General features: G+C 51.6%; 1 protein-coding gene across 1 annotated transcript; it reads right to left on the minus strand.

Moving 5' to 3' along the window:
• Positions 1-438: 438 nt before the first annotated feature.
• Positions 439-19,588, minus strand: WDR5 (WD repeat domain 5). The gene is made up of 14 exons (XM_073640767.1): positions 19,422-19,588; positions 14,200-14,339; positions 8,933-9,041; positions 8,493-8,566; positions 8,164-8,253; positions 6,772-6,861; positions 5,956-6,039; positions 5,468-5,523; positions 3,893-3,939; positions 3,612-3,687; positions 3,278-3,311; positions 2,578-2,652; positions 2,406-2,493; positions 439-1,857 (listed from the first exon to the last, which is right to left on the minus strand). Exons 2-14 carry the CDS (start codon positions 14,278-14,280, stop codon positions 1,757-1,759), a joined length of 1,005 nt encoding a protein of 334 aa, XP_073496868.1. The 5' UTR covers positions 14,281-14,339; positions 19,422-19,588; the 3' UTR covers positions 439-1,756.
• Between the last annotated feature and the right edge of the window lie 1,965 nt (positions 19,589-21,553).

A 21,553-nucleotide genomic window follows, 5' to 3' on the forward strand; every position in this document is an offset into this window, starting at 1 on the left:
TTTGTTAAACAAAACTGTAGCTTGGGACAAAAGTTTTTCAAAACTTTAAAATCCCCCTCATCATTTTCTGCAAATTTTGCCCAAATCTAGGCTGGATCCATGACTGCGTCAAGCGGCCATAGTCTGATACTAGTGGTGACCATAGGCAGGATATCTGCATGGTGGGGGTGATTGTCCTGTCTAGTATATAGGTTGCTTAGTTCTTGTCTGTTGTGATAATTTATTTCCCATCAGAGGGTTGCATACAGCAGACGGCAGCAATCCGTCAGGAAGGACACAGCACCCTGGGTTCACGTAAAAACCCACCTCTTTATTCCAGCTTATGGTTCTGTATGTAATTAGGAAAAAAATTAAAGAAAAAAAAAAATTGACAAAAATATATATATAAAAAAAAAATCTGAAGTAAATACAGACTGATGCCATAAGCAATACAATGAATTTCCAAAATACAAAAACTGCGGTTGTTTTAATATTTTTTTTACAGTGAAATATTTTTTACAATCGATGGTTGCCCTATCGCCCTCCCGTTCTCACCTTCAATCCAGCAAAAGAGGACGACGGAGAAGGGAAGAGCGGCAGAGACTGAAGGGATAAGGGGCGGCCTGATGTGATGGCAGCTTCATCCTCAGCTCATTCCATTCTTCAGTCAAGATCTCTGCTTGCTTTCAATACTTGCAGAGGAAGACAAGACCTCAGACCTAGTCCAGATAAAACAGCTGAGGGATTGTTACAGCCTATGTAGAAATCAGGGAGCAGAGATCTAAGCTGGTACACTGTAACAAACCCTCAGCTGTGTGCAGGAATAAATCTGGGCTAGTATAAGAATATTGTGACGACCGCTGGCACTGGAGAGGGCTGCAGATTTTCCCAGTGGTCGGTCCTACAGAACACAGGTAAACACAGAACTATACAACCATAGGCAGGAGGGGGACCGGCGATGGCGAGGAGGAAATCTGGGCATTAACCCCTCGTTTTGGTCACAAATGAAACGATCATAAAACTGATATAAAAGAAGAGTAAACTGAGGTGGAAAACGGCAAGACGCTCACAGCCTCAATGGACACAGTGATGGGGGGGGGGAGGGGGGATGGGACGTGACCCCCAATAACAGCTGAGGATTATGAGCTATGACTACGCGCAGCAACACAGCACACAATGGTAATCCGATGTATAATGCCCAGAAACTGCGCTAATGACAATATTCTAACTTGTACTCTATTCACATCCAAAGCTGAAGTCACAATTAAAGCGATGGAGGGTGAGCGCGCTGAGGGCCCCTGCTGGTTCAGTGTCTGCACTGCTGTAGTGTTAATACCTGGCCCTGTCCTGACATCTCTTAGGAGGATCTCATCCAATAAGCGGTGCGTCTGTTACGACCACGGCGATGGCTGTGAGCGCAGCTGTGGCTGGTGCATAAGACAAGTCAGGCTTCGGGGGCATTATACAGATTGTACATCGGTGTACATAAGAGCTGCATGCACAGATGTGAACCAATACTGGAAAACAACCAAGAAACAAAGATATTTTGGGGCAGGGTGGGGGCGTTCACATTGCATCCTCATTGTTTTTAATGTGACAAGGGAGAAACTAGAAAAAAAAAAAAGGCGAATTACCACCAAAGAGGGTAAGAATAAAATAAAACTGATCTGAGGCTGCGAGGTCTGTAAGATCCTCATCATTGTCTGTGGTGCTGAAGGATAAAACGTTCTCCCTCCAGATGCACCTACTAATGACACAGTCTAACAACGTGGGGGGCTTAGCAGTCGCTCTTCCACAGTTTGATGGTCTTGTCGTTCTCTAGCGCTGCAGACGCGATGATGTTTTCTGTTGGGTGGCAGGCGGTGGAAATGACGACATCTGAAAGACAGGATACGTGATTACTGATCTAACCGCCATCACCAGAACCTGACCCAAACCCGCCCGCAGAGGATAACTCCCATCATTGCTGACTACTGGAACCTACAGTCAATACCCAACACAATCCACATCTGTTCCCAGGAGCCGACAATCGAATAAAATTGCTTCTATTCGCTTACATGAAGCAGAGGTGTGGCATGATATGACTACAGCACAGGTATTTCCCACCAGTCTAAGAAAGATATTTGTATCGATTTGCACCAAATTCAGAGGTTTACGGCTTTAATAAATCTGCGTCTCTAAGGCGCAGGTGGACTTTTGAGCCAAACTTCGTGCTGGGGGACCACTGCCATAATTATTTCACATTTAATGAGAAAAGGTACAATTTTGAGCACAGCACAAATCCATTTTTTTGGTACAATTCACACCAGTCAGGTATCCCAGCTTAGTAAATGTGGGAGGTTGATACAAAAGTTTCAGCTTTTTCCCCGGTGAAGGGGTCAGTGACATTCTGCCATCCTTTCCTCGCACATTTCAGCACCCCTTACCCGTGTGTCCCTGTAATTTCTGCACAATCTCCTTGGTCTGGAGGTTCCAGATATACACCAGATTATCTTCTGACCCAGACACAATCCACTGGAACACAAAACAAAGTAAATATAAGCGTACAAGCAGCCTGATATCACACTAAAACGTGGATTTGGTTAGTGCCGGACGTACCTTGCCGCCGGTCACGGAGAAATTGGCGAAGATGCAGTACTTCTCGTTCTTGTGACACGTGTATGTTTTCAGGCACTAGGGGGTGATAAGGATACTGACGTTAGTGACACTGTATGGAAAACAGATCAAGATGGCGGCAGCGGCAAATGGAGAAAACACGTAGATGGCTGGAGGAGAGGCACAAGCCGGGTCAGGTAACTCAGCTAGTACTCAGGCCAGAGAATGACATCAGTGGCTAAAAGTGACCTCACACTACCACCTCCATTATCCATAGACAGGGGGACAGGGGTAGTAAACCGACATTGCCATAGACTTGGTTGGCAATAACCTATCAGTCCTGATAAAATGGGAAGAGGCCACGCTGCAGACAGTCATCCCATGCTTTTACTGTAACAGGCTGGCTGATTACAGAGTCTACAAGAACGTTGCGCTCTACTAGTTAGCGTGCAATTAGCGGTGCAAGACTGATGAACAGTATCAATAGCTGCTCCCCAGAGGAGGGGAGATACCTGGAGAATAGCAGATTAATCATTGCCGACGTCGCTGCTGTGTGTTAATCAGCGTCGGTCGCAATACGAGGACGTTAATTAACGTGCGCTAAGCAGCCGGGGCCACGGTGTTGAGTTACACACGGCAGATGAGGCCAACTAAACAGCACCAAAGACAACTCACACGTGTCGGGAACTTGTGGAGAACCTACCTTCCCTTTACTGTAATCCCACAACTTCAGCGTGCTGCAAACAAGAAAGCACAAAGCGTCAGAGCGGAGCTGGGAATAATCCGGCGACAGTCATGTGACAAGTGGAGGGGCACCGGCCGGGAGGCAAGAGGCGACTATACGGCAGCACAGAAATGGCTGGACCCCAAAATACATATATGTCAGACTACTCTCGAATTCGCTCTCCTGTCCACATAACTTACACTAAAATCAATCAGTTGTTCCATTCACTGACAGCAAACAGATCTTGTGAACAGAAACTAAAAAAAAAGAAAACCACTGCGGTAGAAAAATTATATTACATGTCTGTACTCACTTGTCTAAAGTGGCCGCTAGGATGTATTTGCCGTTTGGAGAAAACTTCACGAAAGACACGGGAGGGTTATCATCATCTGCAGGACGACAGAAGATGAGCTGTGACCAACCTGCACCACATTACACAAAGCTCCCGGCTGCTCCTTCACCATCGACTACAAAGTGCCACGATGTGACCAGGAGCAGCCACGGAAAGAGCAGGCAGGCGTGATCGAGGGCTGAGGAGCAACTGTGAGTGTGGCAGACGCTAGCAATGTCCAAGGAGGATTCACCACAACTTACCAATCAGCGTTTTTAGGCACTGGCCCGACGCAGTGTCCCAAATCCGGCTAAAAGAAAAAAAAAAATTTTTAAAAATGATTAATGGCAGCCCTTAGAAGCCCTTTGCTATCCTCTGGGGTAAAGTCTTGATATTTAGCAATTTGTGAGCGTTCAGTTTTCAGGAACACTCCATTACACCGTTCAGTCCTTTCCCAGACTACAGAGAATTCTCATATAGGCCACGAGGTTGGGCTACATACACATGGAGGGTTGTTTGCAGCCTTTTGATTGGACAGTGCCTAGTTTGGAGTAGATTCCACCAGGATCAGCCTCCTACAGGTAACATGCACTTTTTTTCCCGATCAGAAATTTTTCTAAACTTTTTCAGGAGTAAAAAAAAAAAAAAATTCCCCATATGAAAAAGTGGAATTCACATAGGGCTGTGTGCCCACTATGCTGTTTTTAAGAATTTCCGCATGCTGCGAAATGTCTGCTGCGGATTATCATTGCGGAAAAATCCGCAGCACTAACAATTTTTTTTGCATAATTGCGGCGTTTTCGCCGCCATTGACTTGCATTGAATCGCTTAATATCCGCATGACTACATGTGCACATACGGATATTAAGCGATTCAATGTGAGGATGGTACCCGGGTGTGGAGGACAGGAGACTCTCCTCCAGACCCGGGTACCATAGTACCTGTAAAAAAAAACAAACAACAAATTAAAATAAAAAATATACATTATATACTCACCTTCTGGTGGCCCCCGGTCTCCATAGTGATCCGTCCTGGCTCCCCAGCAGTTCGCGATGGTCTAAAAGAACCTGCCATGATGTAATTTAGTCATGTGACGGGTCACACGACCGCTGACGTCAGTGGTCGCGCGACCTGTCACATGACTAAATGACGTCATGGAAGGTCCTTTTGCACAACTGCGAGACACCGGGATGATCGGATAAGGAGACCGGGGGCCATCGGAAGGTGAGTATATGTTTTTTTTTTTTACCATTTTTAATTCTTTTTTTTTTTTTTTTTAACTAATTTGGTCACACTATATAAAATCCATGCTGGTTGCATGGATTTATATAGTGTAACCAAGTTATCAAGCACTTTCCAAGTGAAGCTAAAATCGCTTGGAAAGTGCTTGAAAACCCGAATGCGAAATCGCATGTGCAAAACGCGTGACAAACGCTTGTCCCTGGCAGGAAAAACGCATGTAAAATCCACATGCGTTTTTTCTGCCAGGGAGATGCAGAAACATTCAGGAAAAGTCCGGAGCATTTCGGCATCGTGGGCACTTAGCATAAGACTAAATTGGAAGAGTTTTCAAGGTGTTTGAGTATTTTGGAGCAGATTAGCTCAAAAGAAGCCATGAGAACAAAGCCGGCAGCAGATTTAAGCTTCAGGGATCTGTGAGATGTGAGTGACCTGAACCACAGACCTGCCCTGTAACAAGTGGGGATGCATCACTACAGTACCAAGCAGATGAACATTGCAGGAGCCTGGGAAAGCTGGGTCACCATCCTGGTGAGGAGTCTGTAGCCACTTCTAAGTAATTGTACTTTATATCTACAGAATGCAGAAGGTCCACTCACCACAGGCCGTCATAACTACTGGAAACGATCAGGGAACCGTCACGATTGAAATGCACCTGGAGAAGTAAAAATAAAAACTTAGCAGATGTCAATTGTTACCTGGGTATTCTCAGCAGACATCTCCCCCCCCAGAGAGAAGGAAACCTGATACCAGCCATTATAACGGAGTGCAAAATAACCACAAACCAGAAGAGAAGCAGCTCATTACCCAACACGTACTACTTCTCCAATATGGAGGTCATCAAAATCAGGGGCAGGGATGATGGGAGTGATACATTATAGATGGAGAGATAAGACTGAGCTCCTGAGGCAGGATGATTGGGTTGATATATTATGTAAGGGGGTTTCCACCAGTGAAAGACGCCGGTGGTTTCGATAAAAGTCATCACTGCTGAGAATCATGGTGTATGTAATGGGGCATGCGATCCCTACCCTACATCGGGGACAAGGCGGTACGTGTTTAGAACACAAAATGTATTAAATCTTACTGCAGAAACGGGGTCAGAGTGTGCAGGCAACGTCTTGAGACATTTCCCGGTCTTTACGTCCCATATTCTGACACTTTCATCAAACTGAAGGAAAATAAAAGATCACACGATCAGAAGATGCAGACACAATATGGATTGCTGGTCTCCACCTATTGAAAAAATTACAGTTCCCAGCAGTCACTGGGAAAGTTGTAGAAATCCCATCTAAATAATCTTCGAGACCTGACCGAGGATACAAAGACCCATCCTCAGACAACAAGCGGTGTGTCCAAACTCTGCCGCAATGAAGCAGATCATCCCTGAACACTGACACCTGCACATTATAGGGCTCGTCCACGCCTTGCACAGCACCTTAGATGCAATAGGTGAATGTGGAAAATATAAACCATCACCCTCGCACTGTCCCAGTAATTTTTGTACTGGGCCTCTAGGCATTCACATGGCATCATGATCAGCGGCTGCGGATGGACCTCTTTGCTGAAACTTTCAGGTTTCCTCTGAGGGAGGTGTGAACACTGCAGCTCATCAACTGATTGTGACGCTATGCAAGCGCTGCAGTCAGTCACATGAGAGCAGAGAGACCAGCAACATCAATGGAACGACTATCATGCAGGGGGTGAGAAGGTTTTGTTTTTGTTTTTTTTACATGGGGACTATAGAATTTAAAAATACATTGTGCACAACGTAGACCAGATCTTTAATAGAAAGCACCATGTTGTACTGACCACAGCCGTACATATCACAGTCTCATAACCGGAGAGATCCAGACATTGTAGCGACAACGCACCAATATAAGAAGTCAATGGCAGCACTTACTGATCCGGACACTATGAGGTTGGACTGTGGGTTAAAATTGCAGCAGAATACGTAGTTACTGTGACCCTTTAACGTCTTTAGACATTTCCCCTAAAAAAATAAAAAAAGGTGATGAATTAATGAGGGGCTGAAAATCATAGAAAACAGATTCCACATCCTAACGAATGTGGAAAAAAGCACAGGAAATTGTACTGACAGCAAGTAAGGGAAGCCATTGTGCAGCCACCGGAAAATATCCCATAGGTGTCAATTGAGCATAATAACCCGGACACAACCACAACTTATGGCTGACCCAACTATTTTACTATACCAACGTTAAATGTCACCTGCTGGGATTAAACCCCTGTGTAGGCTGCAACGGCAGAAATTTTTAAAAGGGTTGTCTGCTTCCAAAAAATCTTTAGATTTATTATTTATAATAGAGAACTCTTTACATACATTTATTTCCAACGATTTCTTTGCCTAATGATCTCAGGATTGGTCACTTCTGGCACTGTGCTGTGAGCAGGTCCTGTGTCTGCATATCACCAGAGCTGCGTGTGAACGGGGCCGGCTAACAGCTTATTCCAATAGCCAAGCCAGTCCCCTTACCAGTCACCAGGCTTGATGGTGAAGGATGCTGGCTAAGCTACAGAAATGAACAAGTCAGCCAGCCCCCTGTACATACAGCTCGGATGACATGCTAACACTGGAAAGGCTTTTCTGTGTTGAGCACAAACTGAAGTCGACGGGACCCAAGATCAGATCAGATTGGAAATCTTCAGATCGGGAGGGCTTGTCCAGTGGGAATAAGTTATCACATACCGACAATATAGACGAGAACCAGAGTTGGTACAAATCGATCTGAACGTACTAGTCTATCAGCCACGACTGATCGCTGGAGAGGAGCAGGAAAACCTCCTTTTACCTGACGGCATCCACAGATCTACTTTTAATTAACTGGCCTGGCAGGACATCATCATTACAGCGTGACGCACGTTATGTTGCTTCCAGGCGGCCAATCAAAAGAAGAGCCGCAGATGATGTCAGGTGATAGGCGGTTTTCGCTTCTGTTCAGCATTCACTCACCACTGTTGTGGCCATTGGACTGGGAGAGTAAATCGATTCGCACAAACTCTAGTGACAATTCAGATTGGGGGTTACTACTGCTGGGACTTGGGATAAAAGGGGCCTCTCCGATTTGGTCCATTAGCATAGAGCAGCAGTGCATGTCAGACCGCCGACCATTCATTATATAAGGGGCTGCTGGGAAAAAGCAAGCCAACTGCAACGCTCGGCAACCCCATAGGTAATGAATGAGACACACATACATATATGTGTGAGCCGTTGGTGATGGCTAGGACACAAATACATAAACCTCATTGTCCAGGAGAATACAAAGCAGGAACGCACCGAGCTGACATCCCAAATCTTCAGAGTTTTGTCATCCGAGGCAGAGACTAGGAGATTAGAGTCGGAGGACCAAGCAACATCTGAGATTCCCTGCAAGAGTCACAAACATGTCAGACTGGATAATGGAGTGACAGTCAATCTCATGAAAAAGCGAAGTCGTGGAGTTCCCCGGGGGAATGGACCCTGTAATTGTGTGTCTGGCAGCGACGAGAGGCCAATCATGAGATGTCCGTATATGAAAGGGGCCCCCGGGACACCGGATTCTACAAATCTATGTAAAATGGTAAGTGATCTGCTCATGGGACTAGACGAGAAGGAAGGACACCTACCAGCTTGTGTCCAGATATCGTCTTCTCAAATTTGCCGTCGTACGCACCCCAGATCTTAATCAATTTATCAGCCGCTAAATGGGAGGAATAAACATAAAATCAGGAAACATAAGATCTGCGTCCCAGAGGATAAGACTATGAGGTAGTGACATGCCCTCATTACTGTATCATGTGCTACCCCAGCTCTATAGTATCAGCAGGATCAGGCAGGGCACGTAAAACCTCCAGGACCCCTCCACCTGCCGATCTATGGGCCACACAACATGAGAAAGATGAGACAGTCGCAGCTTTCACTTTCCAAAAAGCTTCGGAAAAATGAAAGATGGGATCCAACTGGCTGATCCCTGTGTCAAAGGAACAAAGAGGGGGGAGGAAGATTCCTTTAAAAATGGGCACCTGAGGCCCGGCTGTACAGAGCCTCCAGACCATCACATCCTTACATGAGCTCGCCAACCACTCCCCGTTGGGACTGAACTTCACAGACGACACAGCCTTGGTGTGACCAGCGAGGGTGAACTTCAGAGTATAATTTGGCTTCACAGGAGCAGGCTGAAACAAAAAAGGTAAGAAGTGAGATCAAATCACAAGAATCAAGCGAGATCAGAAGAAAATCATGGGATTTACACCCACGACTCCACATCTAATGTGCACGTTATAGATTCAAACTTAAGGAAGCAAAATTACAAAGAACATATGAAAACAGAGGAAAAAAACATGTGTGACACAAACTAGAGTGTATTTCACCTTAGATTTTCCACAGTACTCCACACCCCCCAGTTACTCTGAAGGCCACTGTACCCTCCATAGTCATTCACTCCAGCAACTTCATCGGGTCATCACCGAGAATGGCTCCAGCTGTCCTGAAGGCTTTCCCTGAGGTGCTGAGCAGTTGTTTGTCTTCACTCTGTGTCCAGCTCATCCCAGACCATCTCCAGTGGGCTGAGGATGGTTGTTATGGAGGCCATGTCATGTGACGCAGGCTCCAACTTCTTCTCGGTCACATCACCTGGTGAGGCTTGGGGGTCTTTGTCCTGTTACAGAAATGATGGTCCCACTAAATGCAAAGCAGATGGTTGGCAGTCGCTGCAGAATGTTCTATCATTTTGGAATAAATCACCATCAGTGTGACCGGCAGACCCCCACCATCACTCTGCCCCTCATCAAAAAGAAATGACTGCTGGTATCAAAAAAGCTCTCATTTTGACTCCTGAGAGCATAATGCAGATTTCCACTCCTCTAATGTCCGGTCCTTGTGTTCCTCAGTCCATACAAGTCTCTTCTTGTTTCTGGTCCTTGGTAGCAGCTTCTTTGCACCAATTTGACCATAAAGGCCACTTCTCGCAGTATTCCTCTGGACAATTGGTGAGGAGATGTGTCTGTTACTTGATATCTCTGCATCATTTATGAGCTGTTATCGGAGGTGCTGTCAGTGGTTTCTGAGACTGGTACCTGACGAACTTATCCTCTGCGGCAGAGGTTGTTCTTGGTCTTCCTTACTTGGGGCAGTTCTCACAAGAGCCATCTTCACCATAGTGACTTGATTGTTTCCATGACTGTACTTGAAGATATCTTCAAGATTCTAGCAGTTTTCCAGATGACTGACCTTCAGATCTTAATGTAATTATGTACCATGATTCCTCTTAGTTGCGTGCTTCTTGCCATATTCTGGCTTCAAACAGTTGTGGAACAGGAATGCGTGGAGCTGTGCACCATCACTGCCTCTCAAAAACACCTGATGGTCACAAACACTTTCAAATGAACTCTTGACGAGGCGACCTGTTCCTTGGAGCCATTCCAGGTGACAAACTGATGAAGCTGCGGCACAGAATGATGGGGAGTAGAAAGGTAGCATCGGTAATAGGAGGCACGGGAAGAATCTGAGGTATCACGTGTTTCTTTACTCCTTGTTTCCATACGTTCTCTTTTGTGGTTTTGCGGTCTTCAGTCTGAATCTAGTGTGTGCACATTCAATTAAGAACAAGGAAAAGCACTGCATTAACAGCGGGTCCAGGCTTTTCACAGATACAGTATGTGTGTATATCACCTGTACAAGTAAAGAGTGAAGCCTTATTCTGCATAGACACTTCTCATTTCCACTGACAACCAAAGGTCTCTGTTAATAAAGCAACTGTCCACTATTTGCACAACCCCATTGCCATAGCCTCCATGTAATATAAATTCACCATATTCTCACCTACCATAGAGGCATGGTGTCTCCTGACATTACATTGTGCCATCCCTGAAGAGACTGCTAATCATTGAGTCACGCCGGCAGACAGCGGCAGGCCGGGAAGAGAGCACAAGCCGCTTTTAATTTGGACGGGGACAAGTTGCATTTAAGAAGGTGATGTCAAAGTAGCGAAAATCCTTTTAAAAGATCAATGTTACAACCAAGATGGGAGCAGATCCAACTGTCACTAATGCTTTAACCCCTTTACCCCCCAAGGTGGTTTGCACGTTAATGACCAGGCCAATTTTTACAATTCTGACCACTGTCACTTTATGAAGTAATTACTCTGGAACGCTTCAACGGATTCCACTGATTCTGAGAATGTTATTTCGTGACATATTGTACTTCATGATTGTGGTAAAATTTCTTCGATATCACCTGCGTTTATTTGTGAAAAAAATGGAAATTTGGCGAAAATTTTGCAATTTTCAAAATTTGAATTTTTATGCCCTTAAATCAGAGAGAAAGATGTCACACAAAATAGTTAATAAATAACATTTCCCACATGTCTACTTTACATCAGCACAATTTTGGAACCAAATTTTTTTTTTTTTTTTTTTATTAGGGAGCTATAAGGGTTAAAAGTTGACCAGCGATTTCTCATTTTCCCAACAAAATTTATAAAAAAAATTTTTAGGGACCACATCACATTTGAAGTCACTTTGAGGGGTCTTTATGACAGAAAATACCCAAAAGTGTCACCATCCTAAAAACTGCACCCCTCAAGGTGCTCAAAACCACATTCAAGAACTTTATTAACCCTTCAGGTGATTCACAGGAATTTTTGGAATGTGGAAGAAAAAAATTTAACATTCAGAAAAATTTTACTTTAGACCCAATTTTTATTTTTTTTTTTTTTCGCAGGGGTAACAGGAAAAAATGGACCCCAAACTGTGCAATTTCCCCTGAGCAAGCAGATACCCCATATGTGGGGAAAAACACTGTTTGGGCGCATGGCAGGGCTCGGAAGAGAAGGAGCGCCATTTGACTTTTTGAATGTAAAATTTGCTTGAATAATTAGCGGACGCCATGTTGCGTTTGGAGAGCCCCTGATGTGTCTAAACAGTGGAAACCCCCCACAAGTGACACCATTTTGGAAACTAGACCCCTCAAGGATTTTATCAAGGGTATAGTCAACATTTTGAACCCAGAGGTACGACCTAGAATTTGATAACATTAGGTCATCATATTGAATAAGTTGTCATTAGTCTTGAGCGCAAGTGCTCACTGCTTGAGTTTGCATCGGGTACTCAGGTATGCACCATGTATCACAGGTGCTCGAGTCCCCACCCGCATGTTTCACGGTTATTAGACACCCAAAAAAAACCACGCAGGGATCGCTTGTGCATGGCAGACAATCCCCGCGAGTTTTTTTTGGCCGCGAAGCATATGGGGAGAAGACTTGAGCATGTCACTTGAGCACCCACGATACTCAGTGCATACCCGAGCACCCGATGCAAACTCAAGTAGCGAGCACTTGCGCTCAACACTAGTTGCCATATCGTCATCTTTTCTTTTTTTTTTTTTTTTTTTTTAATTTTGAAAAAAATCCCAACCCTAAAGTTATTTTTTACGCCGTTCCTCGTGCGGTATAAGTGATTAGTCGACTTTATTCTTCGGGTCGGTGCGATTACAGTGATACCAGATTCATATCGAGTTTTTATGATTGACAGCTGTCACACACTAAAAGACGCATTTTTTTTGTAAAATCTAGTTTTTGTATCGCCGTATTTTGAGAGCTATCATTTTTCCATATTTTGGCAGACAGTCATGTGATGGCTTGTTTTTTGTGGAATGAGTTGACGTTTTTATTGGTGCCATTTTCAGGCATGTGACATTTTTTGATCGCTTTCTATTCCGATTTTTAGGAGGCAGAATAAACAAAAACCAACAATTCCGGAATTGTTTTTTTTGTTTTATTTTTTTATTCTGTTCAGCGTGTGGTAAAATTGATAAGGCAGATTTATTCTTCGGGCCAGTACGTTTACAGCGGTACCACATTTATATCGTTTTTCTATGTTTTGGCGCTTTTACACAATAAAAGCTATTTTATAGAAAAAAATATTTTTTTGCATCTATTCTGAGAGCTATAACTTTTTTATTTTTCGGCTGATGGAGCTGTATGGCGGCTTGTTTTTTGCGGGACAAGATGACGTTTTCAGCGGTACCATTTTTATTTATATTCGTCTTTTTGATCGAGTGTTATTCCATTTTTTGTTTGGTGGTATGATAGAGCATTGTTTTTTGCTTCCTTTTTTTATTTTTTTTACCGTGTTCACTAATGGGGTTAACTAGTGGGACAGTTTTATAGGTCAGGTCGTTCCGGACACTGATAGCAAATATGTGTACTTTTATTGTTTGTTTTTTTTCATAATATTTATTGATGGGTACATTATATTTTTATTTTTGGTGGATTTTATTTATCATTTTTTAACACTTTTTTTTTACTTTTATTCTTTGTCCCACTATGGGACTTTCATTTTTTTTTTATTCTGATCGCCTGTATAGCATAGGGATGGAGCACCATCCCTGTGCTATACAGGCTGTCAGCGCTGCAGAAGAAACTTTGGTCATGCACTGCGCATGACCAAAGTATCTTCCTGCTGTCTGGTGACCCGGATGTTGTCATGACATCGGGTCGTCATGGCAACATCCGGGAAGCCACGGCAGACAGCGTTGGATGGCGGCAGAAGAGGTGAGTATCGCGATCACCTCCATTTGCCACCGAAATGCTGCGATCGACTTCGATCGCAGCATTGCGGGGGTTAATGTGCGGGACCACTCCCAGCACATAGCACCGGGTGCAGCTGTGACAATCAGCTGACACCCGGCGGCAATCGCGCCCGCATAGCCTGTGTGCGGGTGCGATCGTCACGGCGTACTATTCCGTACCTGGCTCTTAAGTCCCAGGGCGCAGGTACGGAATAGTACGTCTTGGGCCAGAAAGGGGTTAAAGGGGCTGTGTGTCCATCTAATAATATACACCCAACGATCCTCACCGCTCTAGGTCGTTCCTGCTCGTCAGGGTCAGGTGACTGCTGCAGCCAATCATGTGACTAATCATCTGTACTGATGTCACTGCTGCAGCAGGAGGAACAGAGACTGGCGGAGGCGCGGCGAGATGTTACGTCTTTTAATTAATCACTTTCTAAACGTTTATTTTATTTTTTAAATCGGGCACAAGACAATTCCTTTGTTTTGTTTTTTTTACCTCTCATCTATTTTTCTGTCACTACCTCACAGACATCACTGAGGAAAACCTGAATATAACAAATGTCACTGCAAGGAAAGAAATATGGTGCCCTACAGCGTTAGTGCTGGCGACTGTGCGACTGCTGGGGAAATCAGGAGCAGCATGACAATTTCCCATATAAGCTGCATCTGAGTGTAATCGTGAGTCACCCTAAACAACTGCCCATCTGTTTCCCAAATATATAGACGGGGGGTGGTCTGATGTACAGAAAAGGGGCGGCTAACCTTGCTCTGGTTGCTGGAGGATGATGGGGTGGATTGTGTCTTAGATGATTCAGTCTCCGGCTTCTTCTCCTCTGTGGCCATGATGGATTTCCTTGACGCGCGTCACGTGATGCAGACGTCAGCCCTGTCAGTGCAGACTGCTGTGATACAGAAGGACAAGAGGCCGTCAGCACCACAAACCCCAGAACACCTTTGTATACACGTCCCGCTGAAGACCCAGAACATCAGGAAGGCAACACAAGAAGGAAAGTCTTAGGGCTTGTTCCCCAGCATAAAAAAGTGACTTACTGTCCCAGCAGATGAATGAGGATCCTGAGATTTTAGGCACACGCCGTTTAATTTTATTTACAGACTTGAAACTTCAATGTGTTTTTTCCAAGACTGCAGCCAGGGGGGCACAGTACAGTACAGGACACGCATACAGGAGGGGGGCACAGAACAGGACACACGCGTGTACACACACGGGAGAGGGGCACAGTACAGGACGCACGCACACGGGAGAGGGGCACAGTACAAGACACACGCGCGCGCGCACGCACACGGGAGAGTGGCACGGGACACGGTACAGGGCACACACACGGGAGGGACGGGACGGGACACGGTACAGGGCACACACACGGGAGGGACGGGACGGGACACGGTACAGGACACACACACGGGAGGGGGGGGGACACGGTACAGGACACACACGGGAGGGGGGGGACACGGTACAGGACACACACGGGAGGGGGGGGACACGGTACAGGACACACACACACGGGAGGGACGGGACGGGACACGGTACAGGACACACACACACGGGAGGGACGGGACGGGACACGGTACAGGACACACACACACGGGAGGGACGGGACGGGACACGGTACAGGACACACACACACGGGAGGGACGGGACGGGACACGGTACAGGACACACACACACGGGAGGGACGGGACACGGTACAGGACACACACACACGGGAGGGACGGGACACGGTACAGGACACACACACACGGGAGGGACGGGACACGGTACAGGACACACACACACACGGGAGGGACGGGACACGGTACAGGACACACACACACACGGGAGGGACGGGACACGGTACAGGACACACGAGGGACGGGACGGGACACGGTACAGGACGGGACACGGTACAGGACGGGACACGGTACAGGACGGGACACGGTACAGGACACACACGGTACAGGACGGGACACGGTACAGGACACACACGGGACGGGGGGGGGACACGGTACAGGACACACACGGGACGGGACGGGGACACGGTACAGGACACACACGGGACGGGACGGGGACACGGTACAGGACACACACGGGAGGGACGGGACGGGACACGGTACAGGACACACACACACACGGGAGGGACGGGACGGGACACGGTACAGGACACACACACACGGGAGGGACGGGACGGGACACGGTACAGGACACACACACACGGGAGGGACGGGACGGGACACGGTACAGGACACACACACACGGGAGGGACGGGACGGGACACGGTACAGGACACACACACACGGGAGGGACGGGACGGGACACGGTACAGGACACACACACACGGGAGGGACGGGACACGGTACAGGACACACACACACGGGAGGGACGGGACACGGTACAGGACACACACACACGGGAGGGACGGGACGGGACACGGTACAGGACACACACACACGGGAGGGACGGGACGGGACACGGTACAGGACACACACACACGGGAGGGACGGGACGGGACACGGTACAGGACACACACACACGGGAGGGACGGGACGGGACACGGTACAGGACACACACACACGGGAGGGACGGGACGGGACACGGTACAGGACACACACACACGGGAGGGACGGGACGGGACACGGTACAGGACACACACACACGGGAGGGACGGGACGGGACACGGTACAGGACACACACACACGGGAGGGACGGGACACGGTACAGGACACACACACACGGGAGGGACGGGACGGGACACGGTACAGGACACACACACACGGGAGGGACGGGACACGGTACAGGACACACACACACGGGAGGGACGGGACACGGTACAGGACACACACACACGGGAGGGACGGGACACGGTACAGGACACACACACACACGGGAGGGACGGGACACGGTACAGGACACACACACACACGGGAGGGACGGGACACGGTACAGGACACACACACACACGGGAGGGACGGGACACGGTACAGGACACACACACACGGGAGGGACGGGACACGGTACAGGACACACACACACGGGAGGGACGGGACACGGTACAGGACACACACACACGGGAGGGACGGGACACGGTACAGGACACACACACACGGGAGGGACGGGACACGGTACAGGACACACACACACGGGAGGGACGGGACACGGTACAGGACACACACACACGGGAGGGACGGGACACGGTACAGGACACACACACACGGGAGGGACGGGACACGGTACAGGACACACACACACGGGAGGGACGGGACACGGTACAGGACACACACACACACGGGAGGGACGGGACACGGTACAGGACACACACACACGGGAGGGACGGGACACGGTACAGGACACACACACACGGGAGGGACGGGACACGGTACAGGACACACACACACGGGAGGGACGGGACACGGTACAGGACACACACACACGGGAGGGACGGGACACGGTACAGGACACACACACACGGGAGGGACGGGACACGGTACAGGACACACGGGAGGGACGGGACGGGACACGGTACAGGACACACGGGACGGGACACGGTACAGGACACACGGGAGGGACGGGACGGGACACGGTACAGGACACACGGGAGGGACGGGACGGGACACGGTACAGGACACACGGGAGGGACGGGACGGGACACGGTACAGGACACACACACACGGGAGGGACGGGACGACACGGTACAGGACACACACACACGGGAGGGACGGGACGACACGGTACAGGACACACACACACGGGAGGGACGGGACGACACGGTACAGGACACACACACACACACGGGAGGGACGGGACGGGACACGGTACAGGACACACACACGGGAGGGACGGGACGGGACACGGTACAGGACACACACACGGGAGGGACGGGACGACACGGTACAGGACACACACACACACACGGGAGGGACGGGACGGGACACGGTACAGGACACACACACACGGGAGGGACGGGACGGGACACGGTACAGGACACACGGGAGGGACGGGACGGGACACGGTACAGGACACACACACACACGGGAGGGACGGGACGACACGGTACAGGACACACACACACGGGAGGGACGGGACGACACGGTACAGGACACACACACACGGGAGGGACGGGACGACACGGTACAGGACACACACACACGGGAGGGACGGGACGGCACACGGTACAGGACACACACACGGGAGGGACGGGACGGGACACGGTACAGGACACACACACGGGAGGGACGGGACGGGACACGGTACAGGACACACACACGGGAGGGACGGGACACGGTACAGGACACACACACACACACACGGGAGGGACGGGACGGGACACGGTACAGGACACACACACGGGAGGGGGGGGGCGACACGGTACAGGACCCACACACGGGGGGGGGGGGGACGACGACACGGTACAGGACCCACACACGGGAGGGGGGGGGGGGGACAACACAGTACAGGACCCACACACGGGAGTGGGGGGGGGGGGGGACACGGTACAGGACACACACACACGGGGGGGGAACACGGTACAGGACCCACACACACGGGGGGGGGGGGGGGGACACGGTACAGGACCCACACACACGGGAGGGGGGGGGACACGGTACAGGACCCACACACACGGGAGGGGGGGGGACACGGTACAGGACCCACACACACGGGAGGGGGGGGGACACGGTACAGGACCCACACACGGGAGGGGGGGGGACACGGTACAGGACCCACACACGGGAGGGGGGGGGACACGGTACAGGACCCACACACGGGAGGGGGGGGGACACGGTACAGGACCCACACACGGGAGGGGGGGGGACACGGTACAGGACCCACACACGGGAGGGGGGGGGACACGGTACAGGACCCACACACGGGAGGGGGGGGGACACGGTACAGGACCCACACACGGGAGGGGGGGGGGACACGGTACAGGACCCACACACGGGAGGGGGGGGACACGGTACAGGACCCACACACGGGAGGGGGGGGACACGGTACAGGACCCACACACGGGAGGGGGGGGACACGGTACAGGACCCACACACGGGAGGGGGGGGACACGGTACAGGACCCACACACGGGAGGGGGGGGACACGGTACAGGACCCACACACGGGAGGGGGGGGACACGGTACAGGACCCACACACGGGAGGGGGGGGGGGACACGGTACAGGACCCACACACGGGAGGGGGGGGGGGGACACGGTACAGGACCCACACACGGGAGGGGGGGGGGGGACACGGTACAGGACCCACACACGGGAGGGGGGGGGGGGGGGGACACGGTACAGGACCCACACACGGGAGGGGGGGGGGGGGGGGACACGGTACAGGACCCACACACGGGAGGGGGGGGGGGGACACGGTACAGGACCCACACACACACGGGAGGGGGGGGGGGGGGGACACGGTACAGGACCCACACACACACGGGAGGGGGGGGGGGGACACGGTACAGGACACACACACGGGGGGGGGGGGGAACACGGTACAGGACACACACACGGGGGGGGGGAACACGGTACAGGACACACACACGGGGGGGGAACACGGTACAGGACACACACACGGGGGGGGGGGGACACGGTACAGGACACACACACACGGGGGGGGGGGGGGGGGACACGGTACAGAACACACACACGGGGGGACACGGTACAGGACACACACACACGGGGGGGACACGGTACAGGACACACACACACACGGGGGGGACACGGTACAGGACAGACACACACGGGGGGGACACGGTACAGGACAGACACACGGGAGGGGGGGGGAACACGGTCCAATACACACACACACACACCGGGGAGCACAGTACAGCTTGGGACCTCTGTACCATTATCCAGCAGAGGGCGCACATTTCAGCATTATTACTCGGGACCGCTGGATACATGGTGAGGAACTGGCCTGGCTTATAGCCGTACACAGAGCTCTATCTGGGCACACCCCGCGGCAGACTGCCCACGTTTCCGGCTCCGTTCTCCCCAGTTACCTGATTATTCGGCCTCGGTCTCAGCTCATTGAAGCCGTACACACTGAAAACGAGGAGGCTGCGCGCCAGGCCGGGACCGGAGAAGCAGACACACATGCGCAATACAACACACTCCTGTCACAAAGCGCAGGCGTGAAATCTGCCGTAATGCCCCCGTGCGCAGACGCAGAACGCAGGCGGAAGATCAGCGCATGCGCAGGATGAACTTCGTCGAGCGAGAAAGAAAACACTGCGCTTGCTCCACGTTCAGGCGGGGAGTTGCTGTGAATGGCTATCGGACTCTGCGCATGCGTCCTTTCAGTTGCTGATCATTGACGGTTTGGAGAGGGCGTTGGGCGGATGAAATATGTCAATAAGGTTCCTGGAAGACACGCCCATAGCTTTCAGTTTATTCAGTTCTGCCTGTGGTTTCCATATCAACCAGTCACAGCTCAGCTTTAACTTCTGAATCTGCTTTGGCACATGACAGCTACTCTGTGATTGGTTGCTATGGGACAGGTAGAGGAATAGTCTTGTCAGGAAAGTGGCAGCACAGAGTGCTCCTAAGCCTCAGAGCTGCTGCTGTCTCCGCTGAAGGAGCGTCTCCTGGCACAGGGATTCTCCAAAGTGCTGAATACCTGTGGTAATCTGCAGAAATACTGGGCTTTCTTCAGATACGGCCGCCGCTCGCTGGGCTTTCTGCGGATACGGCCGCCGCTCGCTGGGCTTTCTGCAGATACGGCCGCCGCTCGCTGGGCTTTCTGCGGATACGGCCGCCGCTCGCTGGGCTTTCTGCGGACACGGCCGCCGCTCGCTGGGCTTTCTGCGGACACGGCCGCCGCTCGCTGGGCTTTCTGCGGACACGGCCGCCGCTCGCTGGGCTTTCTGCGGACACGGCCGCCGCTCGCTGGGCTTTCTGCGGATACGGCCGCCGCTCGCTGGGCTTTCTGCGGATACGGCCGCCGCTCGCTGGGCTTTCTGCAGATACGGCCGCCGCTCGCTGGGCTTTCTGCGGATACGGCCGCCGCTCGCTGGGCTTTCTGCGGACACGGCCGCCGCTCGCTGGGCTTTCTGCAGACACGGCCGCCGCTCGCTGGGCTTTCTGCAGATACGGCCGCCGCTCGCTGGGCTTTCTGCAGATACGGCCGCCGCTCGCTGGGCTTTCTGCGGACACGGCCGCCGCTCGCTGGGCTTTCTGCGGACACGGCCGCCGCTCGCTGGGCTTTCTGCGGACACGGCCGCCGCTCGCTGGGCTTTCTGCGGACACGGCCGCCGCTCGCTGGGCTTTCTGCGGACACGGCCGCCGCTCGCTGGGCTTTCTGCAGATACGGCCGCCGCTCGCTGGGCTTTCTGCGGATACGGCCGCCGCTCGCTGGGCTTTCTGCGGACACGGCCGCCGCTCGCTGGGCTTTCTGCAGACACGGCCGCCGCTCGCTGGGCTTTCTGCAGATACGGCCGCCGCTCGCTGGGCTTTCTGCAGATACGGCCGCCGCTCGCTGGGCTTTCTGCGGACACGGCCGCCGCTCGCTGGGCTTTCTGCGGACACGGCCGCCGCTCGCTGGGCTTTCTGCGGACACGGCCGCCGCTCGCTGGGCTTTCTGCGGACACGGCCGCCGCTCGCTGGGCTTTCTGCGGACACGGCCGCCGCTCGCTGGGCTTTCTGCGGATACGGCCGCCGCTCGCTGGGCTTTCTGCGGATACGGCCGCCGCTCGCTGGGCTTTCTGCGGATACGGCCGCCGCTCGCTGGGCTTTCTGCGGACACGGCCGCCGCTCGCTGGGCTTTCTGCAGATACGGCCGCCGCTCGCTGGGCTTTCTGCGGATACGGCCGCCGCTCGCTGGGCTTTCTGCGGATACGGCCGCCGCTCGCTGGGCTTTCTGCGGATACGGCCGCCGCTCGCTGGGCTTTCTGCGGACACGGCCGCCGCTCGCTGGGCTTTCTGCAGATACGGCCGCCGCTCGCTGGGCTTTCTGCAGATACGGCCGCCGCTCGCTGGGCTTTCTGCGGACACGGCCGCCGCTCGCTGGGCTTTCTGCGGACACGGCCGCCGCTCGCTGGGCTTTCTGCGGACACGGCCGCCGCTCCCTGGGCTTTCTGCGGACACGGCCGCCGCTCCCTGGGCTTTCTGCGGACACGGCCGCCGCTCCCTGGGC

Source organism: Phyllobates terribilis, unplaced genomic scaffold, assembly GCF_046119375.1.
Source record: "Phyllobates terribilis strain yellow unplaced genomic scaffold, ASM4611937v1 Scaffold_7__3_contigs__length_470593459, whole genome shotgun sequence".
NCBI lineage: Eukaryota > Metazoa > Chordata > Amphibia > Anura > Dendrobatidae > Phyllobates > Phyllobates terribilis.

Coding starts and splice junctions, on each gene's coding strand:
- WDR5 (XM_073640767.1), bottom strand. CDS start 14,280: ATGGCCACAGAGGAGAAGAAGCCGGAGACTGAATCATCTAAGACACAA. Junction 6,862..8,163: donor AGATTTGGGATGTCAGCTCG/GTGCGTTCCTGC, acceptor TTATTTTTTTAG/GGGAAATGTCTAAAGACGTT. Junction 3,940..5,467: donor AGTAGTTATGACGGCCTGTG/GTGAGTGGACCT, acceptor TTTTTCTTTTAG/CCGGATTTGGGACACTGCGT.